The sequence below is a fragment of the Mytilus trossulus genome, chromosome 6 (assembly GCF_036588685.1).
Source record: "Mytilus trossulus isolate FHL-02 chromosome 6, PNRI_Mtr1.1.1.hap1, whole genome shotgun sequence".
Taxonomy (NCBI): Eukaryota; Metazoa; Mollusca; class Bivalvia; order Mytilida; family Mytilidae; genus Mytilus; species Mytilus trossulus.
This window is the reverse complement of record NC_086378.1, coordinates 48,060,028-48,070,261: the sequence shown is the minus strand read 5'-3', so window position 1 is coordinate 48,070,261 and position 10,234 is coordinate 48,060,028. Positions and strand designations below refer to the sequence as shown.

At 32.8% G+C, this 10,234-nt stretch overlaps 1 protein-coding gene across 1 annotated transcript; it reads right to left on the bottom strand.

Annotated features, from left to right (window-relative positions):
- Positions 1–3,411: 3,411 nt before the first annotated feature.
- LOC134721456 (uncharacterized) lies at positions 3,412–4,832 on the bottom strand. Its single transcript, XM_063584497.1, has one exon. The coding sequence runs from the start codon at positions 4,738–4,740 to the stop codon at positions 3,607–3,609; it is 1,134 nt and encodes a 377-aa protein (XP_063440567.1). The 5' UTR covers positions 4,741–4,832; the 3' UTR covers positions 3,412–3,606.
- Between the last annotated feature and the right edge of the window lie 5,402 nt (positions 4,833–10,234).

Genomic DNA, 10,234 nt, shown 5'->3' with positions numbered 1-10,234 from the left:
CTTTGTATGAGATTTGTCGAAATGTCAATCCAGCCATGAGTTCCTCTTCTATAAATGGCTTAGTCTTTGCTACAGATATCACTAGTCCCTTGGGTGTTTTTGCAGTCCTTGTTAGTGTAAATACGTGTTGATTGCCCTCCTCAAAAATTCATATTTGTAAGATAATCAAGTCAAATGTACCGGTAAATGCATAACAGAGACAAAAGATACCAGAGGGACTGTCAAACTCATAAATCGAAAATAAACTGACAACACCATGACTACAAATGATAAAGACAAACAGACAAACAATAGTACACATGACACATCATAGAAAACTAAGAAATAAGCAACACGAACATCACCAAAAACTCAGGATGATCTCAGGTGCCCCGGAAGGGTAAGCAGATCCTGCCCACATGTGACATCTGTCGTGTTGCAAATGTGATAAAAAATCCGGTCCATAGTCTTAATTCGGTAGGTCACATTCATGAAAAGGAAAGGGATTGTAGTTACGACGTAAGGAACATATCCGATATCATTTGTGAATCGGTTATTCCATAACGGTCAACCAACTCGTGCGATGGCGTCCGTAGAATTTACGACGAAGGGATGAGTTAGACTTCAACATTTAGAACTCGTGGTTTAATTGATTTCTTGTGAGCAGCAACCCTCTATCACGAAAATCATGATAGGAAATGCAAGCACGGGAATAACTGTGCCAATCGAACTTAAATCTGTTTGTTTAGTTCAAGCTATTGTACAAAGACAAACAAAGTTTATACATTGTTATTTCTATCATTATTAGGATACAAACTAGATACAATTTACAAAAGATAATAAAAGGGTATAACTGTTGAACGGAAAATTACAAGAGTGGTCACAATCGAAACTGATAGGTAGTGTACAGCTGCTGCATGTTTTTCAATTTCAAAACATATATCTATAATGAAATGAAATTGTGAGGTGGAAATTACGAAAACCACAATGAAAGTAATGCAATATGTATATCTGTTTCCCAAACAAAATTTGTGAGACTTCTGTTATGAATTGATCTTTAGTTCGACTCATAATATGTGCTTTGGCTGTTTGTTGTTTTGTGTTTCTTTGTAACATATTTGTTTGTTTTTATACTGGGTAAGATTATAACACCATATTGACAGCTGTACCGTACCCCCCCTTTTTTTTTTAACTTTTAGACCTATTTTGTCTGCTTATTTGTTTACACATCGTTGTCAATATAATGAAATTTGAAATGCGACTGTCATATTAGTGAGCGGTTTAGTTAGCTATAAAACCAAGTTTAATCCTCAATTTTCTATATAAGAAATTCTTTACCAAGTCAGGAATATGACTGACGCGATTTCTTCATTTGATGTGTTTTATGTGTTTGAGCTCTTGATTTTTCTATTCTGTTTGAATTTTCCTCTGAGTTCAATATTTTTGTGATTTTACCTGAAATTACTGACATGGCATGTTTTTTTTTGTATAATGGATGCAACCTGCATTACATTTAGTGTACTGGTAATTTATATAAATCATCTTTGTCCTTATGTTACAAGAGAGAATACCCTTACAAATAGTAAAAATGAAAAAAATAGAACCTTGTGTTCCGCCCAAAATATATAAAATATAAAGTAACTATTCTATTGTACACATAAACGATGCAACTGAATATGCACATGGTATTACTAATGTTTTTCCACAAATGTACATAATTTTACACTTAACATTTTTTGTACAAAACAGTCTTGCTATAGATCGAATCTTTAATAGCAGTATCATCAAATGTAATGATACCTTTTAAGTTATATGGGAAAACAGACTGGAATACTCTAGGTTCAAGTAAAAACAACAGAAAATGTCACCAAACCTAAAGGAATGAAAAATTATCTAACCAATTACCCAAAATAATATAAAAATAAATTTCTTAAAATGTTACTTGTATAAAATGAAAATAAAACTTTCTTTTTCGCATTCGTCCGATTCGGTCTCCTATCACAAACGCCTAAATCTTAGACTTTGAAAACCAGTGATATATAAATACGTTATAACGTTGTATATATGACAAAAAAGACATAATACTAAAAGAGACAATAAAAAAAAAAAAATTAAAAAAAATTGGAACTTAAACAAATGTTTGAAAATGTTAAAGTTCAAAATTTTTAAAACATTTTGTTTTGCACTAGCAACTACTCAACAGATTAAATTTGCATTAAAAAAATCAAAAGTTAAAAAATCGAGGTATAACTTCCGTTCAGATATGCTTATTTTTCATTGTAAAAACTAGTTTCCCCAATTCTTTTACACGCAATATCTTATATATCAGTATCATACTGACTCTCACCAATTAATTTTAATAATCACGCTTTGAAAGGTTGCCACAGATCAAATCAAAAAGGTTGTAAAATCGTTTTGTAATGTCGTTTGCCGTGTGTACCTTTTGTGTTGAATCTATATTGGAAACTTTATTGCATGGATGTAAATATGTTTTGTCATCTTCAAGTATTTTGAGAAAAAAAACCAGATTGTTTTTAAATTTAGAATTTTTAAAAAAATCACCGGATAAAATTTGTACAGTCTTATTCGCATTATGTGAAACTAAAATATCATTTTTAATTGTTTGCTTTTGTTTCATTTATTTTGTACTTCGAAATCTTTTATAACTTATTTGAATTGACTTTGACATAAATCAATAGGAAACAAATATAAAACAATTATTTTTTTATTATTTTTAACAATAACGTAAACACTTGTCAAATTATTATTATTATTATTAAGAATTCAAGATTAAGATATAATTGAAGAAAAATATAAGTATTGAAAGGTAAAAAAATTTAAATGAAACATATAGTTCATAAAGACATTTTATTACAAATTCCAAAATTCATGATTAACAACTTGTAGAATCTGAATATTTAGGAGACAACTGTATTGTATTTTACGAATGGTATAGTGGAATTGAAATGGTTATATTTCCGACAGAAGAAACTATATTTACATATGCAAGGTTTACAATATAATCCTGTTTTTTCCATTGTAATTCAGAATGTGCAAAACATTAAATTACAACCATTTGTTTGCTATAGCCATCTAAACAGACGCAAAAAATAGATTCCGATGTCAAAATTTCACATTAAATACCTTCAGATTTATACACGATTCAGAACCAAGAGAAATTTGAATAGAGACTTTTCGGATTAGTATTAGACAACATGCAATTCAACTAGTATATGAATATAAAATGTCAGATTTTTTTAGATTGATTATTTTATGATGTCAGTATTGAATCAAAATTGATACATAAATATTAAATTAGAATTATCATTTCTCTCCAGTTATAAGACTGTATGAGTTTTAATAGAATCATAGTTACTGTAAGGCAAATCAATTGTTTGAAAAAGAATGTCAAGTTAAAATAGATTAGCAGTATAGCTTCTCAATATTTATTCATTAAATGAGCATTCTGATAATAATTTACATATAAACATATAAAACATATGAATACCATATGATACCAACTCTGGATGTACAAATATATTTATTTATATTCCACAAATACCAACACAGCTTTACAGTCTAACTGTCAAGTGTTCAAATTTCTACGAAATTGAAAGTACTATATTTTCATATCAAACAATTGTTGTTACGGTAATTGGCTAGACTAATTTTCCTGCGTGATCGTGGTGAATAACAGGTTATCTGAGATAAATGGTTATACCTTCCAAACCGTCTGATCGCTTCCATTGCATATTTTTTATAGCGTAAGAAGTCACAATTACAATTCAATGGATTACCTGTTAAGTCAACAATAATCGGCACAGAACCAGTGAGATAATCCGGCATGTTCAGTGGAATGGTTGTAACGAGGTTGTTCGATAGATCAGCCACCAGCGGTTGTGATCGCGTGTTCATCCTTTTAAAAGGTGCTCCCAAGAAATCAAATTTTGAGATTTTATTTTTAGACATATCTAATAATGTAAGTTGTGGGAAAGATTTCCTCCAATCAATTAACTCTTGTGGAACTCTCCTGTATCCATTGTCAGCAATAAGAAAAGTTTGAAGATTTGGGTACTCGGAATAAGCAGTCATCAGTTGTAAGTACAATTTACTGCGAGTTCTGCTAAGACTTTGATCAATGTAATTTAACTCAGAGTAATTGCATCTATACCGTTTTTGCTTCGACTTTTTAATCAACTCATCGGCCGATGACATTAATAGCGCTTCATGTCTTTTACTCAAACGTTGATCGTTTATATTTGGGAACATGTATGATATATTACGTCTTACTGAACTCCGTAAAGTTTGTTGTCCACAGTCGTATTCCTGAGTAACTGGTTTGTATATAATATCAAATATACTATCTAGATTGGAAACAATGACGATATTATCCAAAGATAAATCTTGTAGCTCATCTTTCAGCCTTGTTGGGGCATTAAACTCCGAAGCATATCCTTCCAGTGTACATCCTTCAATAGTAAGTTTAATCAGTCCATTAGCTTTCATTGGCCATGGAATATAAATTCGTCCATTGGAACTACAGGTTATATCTAAGGAAACTTTTACTGCATTCCCAAGCCCAGATGTCCATTGTCTGAAGTCAATAAAATTTAAGCGAGTGTCTACATACATCTTACATTCTCTAACGCCATTAGATTTGTTCAGCGGACAGTTCCTATTGAAGTAACTCCGAGACTGACATATGACTGTTAATATCAGATTGATTCCTACTAGTAATCCAAAAATATGTCTGAACAACATTTTCTCAGTTTCAATATAAAACTACGAACGTTAACTTCAGCTGTATTTATATTTACTAGAACATTTCCTACGTCATTAATTTTAAAAGGTAGGATTACCTTCGGGCATAATATGAAATAATGACTGAACATGCAGTGTGGTTCGTATGAATGAATTGTGGTTTCAGGATAACCATACGAATATTATTTATGTGTTTTGTCATCATGTGAAAGGACATTATTTGATGAATGTTCTCAAACAAATATTGCAAAACAAATATCTCTTCGTAATACAAGTAGGGAAACGAAAGAACAACAACTGCTAAACAAACGCTAAATTATTCTCAAACACCCTTTTAATTGAGTTCGCCATGAGAACATATATACAAATGTATGTGGTTTGTCTTTCATAATTAATTTGTATATACAAATTTGATCTTATTCATCTACAATGTGTATACGTGTTCAGTTGGAAATATTTGACAATTAAAAAGAAATAACATACATTTTGTCATGATGAGGCATACACACTTATATATGTAACATCTTCATGCCTTATATATCATGTACTGTAGTACGCCGCTAGATTAAAACTGACGTGGAAAGGTAACATATGGCCACCGAAAGCTCTTTTTTTGAGAGCCCAGGTGGTCGTGTGGTCTAGCGGGACGGCTGCAGTGCAGGCGATTTGGTGTCACGATATCACAGTAGCATGGGTTCGAATCCCGGCGAGGGAAGAACCAAAAATTTGCGAAAGCAAATTTACAGATCTAACATTGTTGGGTTGATGTTTAGACGAGTTGTATATACATTATGTACACAGCCATGTATCACCATCATTGGTGGCGATCCGATGGATACATCTGTTGTAGGGTTGTCACTGACTCAGACGTACTTATGAATATAATTATTTTCTGTGACTGTATCTTACATTAATTTGTAGGATCCTTTACTATAGATAATTTAGCTGATCTGTAACAATAACATCTTCATGCCTTATATATCATGTACTGTAGTACGCCGCTAGATTAAAACTGACATGGAAAGGTAACATATGGCCAACGAAAGCTCTTTTTTTGAGAGCCCAGGTGGTCGTGTGGTCTAGCGGGACGGCTGCAGTGCAGGCGATTTGGTGTCACGATATCACAGTAGCATGGGTTCGAATCCCGGCGAGGGAAGAACCAAAAATTTGCGAAAGCAAATTTACAGATCTAACATTGTTGGGTCGATGTTTAGACGAGTTGTATATACATTGTGTACACAGCCATGTATCACCATCATTGGTGGCGATCCGATGGATACATCTGTTGTAGGGTTGTCACTGACTCAGACGTACTTATGAATATAATTATTTTCTGTGACTGTATCTTACATTAATTTGTAGGATCCTTTACTATAGATAATTTAGCTGATCTGTAACAATAACATCTTCATGCCTTATATATCATGTACTGTAGTACGCCGCTAGATTAAAACTGACATGGAAAGGTAACATATGGCCACCGAAAGCTCTTTTTTTGAGAGCCCAGGTGGTCGTGTGGTCTAGCGGGACGGCTGCAGTGCAGGCGATTTGGTGTCACGATATCACAGTAGCATGGGTTCGAATCCCGGCGAGGGAAGAACCAAAAATTTGCGAAAGCAAATTTACAGATCTAACATTGTTGGGTTGATGTTTAGACGAGTTGTATATATATATATATATATATAGAATATCTAATTTGCATTTTAGGAGCTACATCTAAGAGGAAAAAGACAACACATCGTTGTGTATTAAAAAAAATCAGATATATTTGTGACCTTATTTTACTCTTTGTTCTACACAATTCTAATAAATATTTTTTTTTTCTAAGGAATTGATGGAAGTTTTAGCCTTTTGAGAAATGGACCGGAGACGAACTCTAAATTTAATATATACCAAATTGCACATACATTGTATGTGATTAATTACATACAAAGAGGTGTTTATGACTTTTATATTTTTGACACATGTCGTTAATTGCCGTAAACAATGACTGATCGCCACTAGGTGCATCAACAACATCTCTTTTCACCTACAAGAAAAACAAAATGTCCCAACCTTTTACCTCAACGATGTCACAAAACAAAAGTACAAATGATTTCACAGGCAATTACAAATATCCTTCACCTCGGTTGCGTTAATCAGCATATTAAATGTAGGGGAATACCTTAAAATGAATTGTGTCAACAATGTATGCCATTCAATTAATACACGACTATTGCGGTGAGAGGTGAATGATTTGTAAATAAACCTTTTCTTCCTTCGGAAATATTACAGAATTTGATGACCAATGCACTGAAAGGAACTTACATATAACAAAATAACAAGTACTAAATATACATGGAAAACATGTGTTATCCATTTGTTTGATGTTTCAGCTTTTGAATCTGCCATTTAATTAGAGACTTTCCTTTTAGAGTTTCTTCAGAGTTCAGTATTTGTGTGATTTTACGTTTTTGGTGCCATAGAAAAAGATTTTTTGCGAGATAGTAACACACACCATAATAAAATAAAAAAATATCATGAGCTCATCATTCAGTCATCAACGTTTTACATATGTTTACATATGTTTACACCCTACAATATGTCGAGCTGTAAATCCCCTTGAGTAATCATGTTTTATAAGTTATTTAATCATGGGAATTTTTTTTAGAAAAAATTGCGATAGCATGGCTTTGACCTGATATAATTGTTTTATTTAATGTAGATAACAATATCAGGCAACACGTTTAATAATTTTATAGTTAATAGAAATTAATAGGGAACACCAAATTTTTGATAATATAGAACTTTTGTTAAGTTCGTTTTCACTTAAAGTTCAACTAGTGATTCGTTTTTGCAAAATAGTAACCATACACAATCATCAATTTTACATTATTGTGGTCAAATTGTTCCAGGTAGTTAGTATTATAATAAAAATCAAAGGTGTTGAGAAATTCCTACTTTAAATACTCAAATATCATCCCAATTTGTCATTCTTTTGGAATCAATTGTACAAAGTGGTGCAAACAAAAATTCCCATGATAAGACAAGAGATCATAACATTGTTCATATCCAAGTGTTGAAACCATTTTCTAAGTTAAGGACTTAAAGTGTCCCCCGACAATTATTGATTGGAATGAGTGTTATAACATTATCCGCAACTATCTAAGTACTTAAAGCACAAAATGGGAAAAACGAGAAAATAACTGACAGAACATTCCTAGATTCTATTTTAATTCAGTAATGCACAAAGTTGATATTCGTATTGAACATTTCCAGATCATTTTATTTTATTATCCCGACTGGTAATGCTAAATTAGCTGGTACAAGATACCATGATTAAATTTTGTATTTATGGCAGACGCGCGTTTCATCTACAGAAGACTCACCAGGGACGCTTGAATCTAAAAAGGTTAAACTGGCCAACAAAATACAGGTTAAAGAACAATGTGGACCAAATATCCAAATAGTTGTGCTAAATACAGCTGAAGTAATCTATTCCTGAGGTAGAAAATTGCTCTCTTTTGTGTAGCTCGTGTTTAAAAACATTGTCTTGTGTTTTAGATAAGATATTCATGTGTAGTAATATTTGTTCATTATTGAAATATTATATATCGTGTAAATTAACACAAGGTGTACATGAGGAGCAGGGTCTGCTTACCCTTCCGTAGCACCTGAGATCACCCATAGTTTTTTGTGGGGTTTGTGTTGTTTATTCTTTAGTTTTCTATGTTGTTTCATGTGTACTATTGTTTGTCTGTTTGTCTTTTTCATTTTTGGCCATGGCTTTGTCAGTTTACTTTCGATTTATGAGTTTGACTGTCTTTCTGGTATCTTTCGTCCCTAGTTTAAAACTAAATTACTATGTACAGATGAGGCTAACGTTATAAAGCTGGGCCGTGTATTGACAAACTTAGTACTATTGCTGATTTATTATAAAATTATATTTTAGGTATTTTCACACTACCTTCTATAACGAGAAGAAATTAAGGATGTTTGATTGTCATGTTTTGGACTTTTTGACAGATTTTCGAAATCCGCTGGTTTTATCCATTTAAATGCATTAAAAATAATTGCCCATGAACCCCCATATATCTTTTTATAAATCTTTTCCATGCATAATTATTAGCCATTTGTTAAAATCTTATAAAATTCTATTTATTTTTTAATAGTTTTTGAGAACTTTAACTGGTCAATAAAAAAGCTATAAAAAATCAAAAGAGAACATTTTCCCGCCAAAATTTTAATGGCTAATATCTTGAAAACAAGCACATTGACCCCTATATTTTTTTTGCTTTTTTGCTTCTTCAATTAATCGCCTATAATATATACTAGTTTTATTGAAACTTATTTATTATGAAACTGAGCAGCAAACTTTCTTAAACAGCAATGGATTCATACGTCTTGTGGTATAAACGAATTGAGTAAAACAGTTCTTTTTTTTCTGATGGTCTAAAAACTCTTCCATTTAGTTTAAACATATTTATTTATAGTGGATTGGGAAACAAGTTTTGCAACTTATATTAATCCCTCTCCACTTTGCGGGTGCGGGTGCTGCCTTGTAGCGGCATATTAGCCTACTCTTTTTCGAAATCTACAAGGGTGTCTTTAACGTGCAAGAGATGTGGCTCTCTCTTAACACGGGTCAGCCATTTATCGTCCCCGTCCGACGGACTATCATCGTTTCCTCAAGACCATAATCGCAAATGGTGTCAAGGGAGAGCCGAAAATTGAGTTCCTGAAATTTTCATCCCAAACGGGAATCGAACCAGGAACCTTTGTGTTAGTAGTCCGATGCACTAACCACTACACCACGGCTCTCTCTTCCAATGTATAGGCCATTTGGAAATCGACTATTATGCATGTTGCATTTTGCGTGTTGCGTGTTGTGTGTTTCTTGTTGCATTAATTCTTTTACATTTTTTGTAAAATTTTTCAATAAATCGTTGTCAAAGCCTATCCCAGCAGCCCAACTCCATAGATCATAAGGTGTTTCGAACATCTATTTAGACCAATTAGAATTAACTAATTGACCATGGCCATGTCCATCGTCAGGAGCATAAGCCATTGCATAGTGACACTTATTATAAAAATACTTTAATTTTTATTAGGGGCTCAAATATGTCAATAAATCGTTGTCAAAGCCTATCCCAGCACCACAACTCCATAGATCATAAGGTGTTTCGAACATCTATTTAGACCAATTAGAATTAACTAATTGACCATGGCCATGTCCATCGTCAGGAGCCCAAGCCATTGCATAGTAACACTTATTATAAAAATACTGTAATTTTTATTAGGGGCTCGACACTTTGACATCTTGTCGACTTTTATGATCTCCTCGTACCACAATAAAGTGGTTATTTGGTGCACTTTGAACAGTGCTGAAATTTCCTGTATTTGCATATTCACCGGAGGAAATATCGATCATCAGCAATGCTAAAAACAATTGGGTTTTACCCACGTCGTCTCAAGTTACAATCTGACACTTTAAGGGCAGTCACACCAGTGATCC

What these genes read in the sequence shown, in the direction of transcription:
- LOC134721456 (XM_063584497.1), bottom strand. Translation starts at nt 4,740, where the DNA reads ATGTTGTTCAGACATATTTTTGGATTACTAGTAGGAATCAATCTGATA.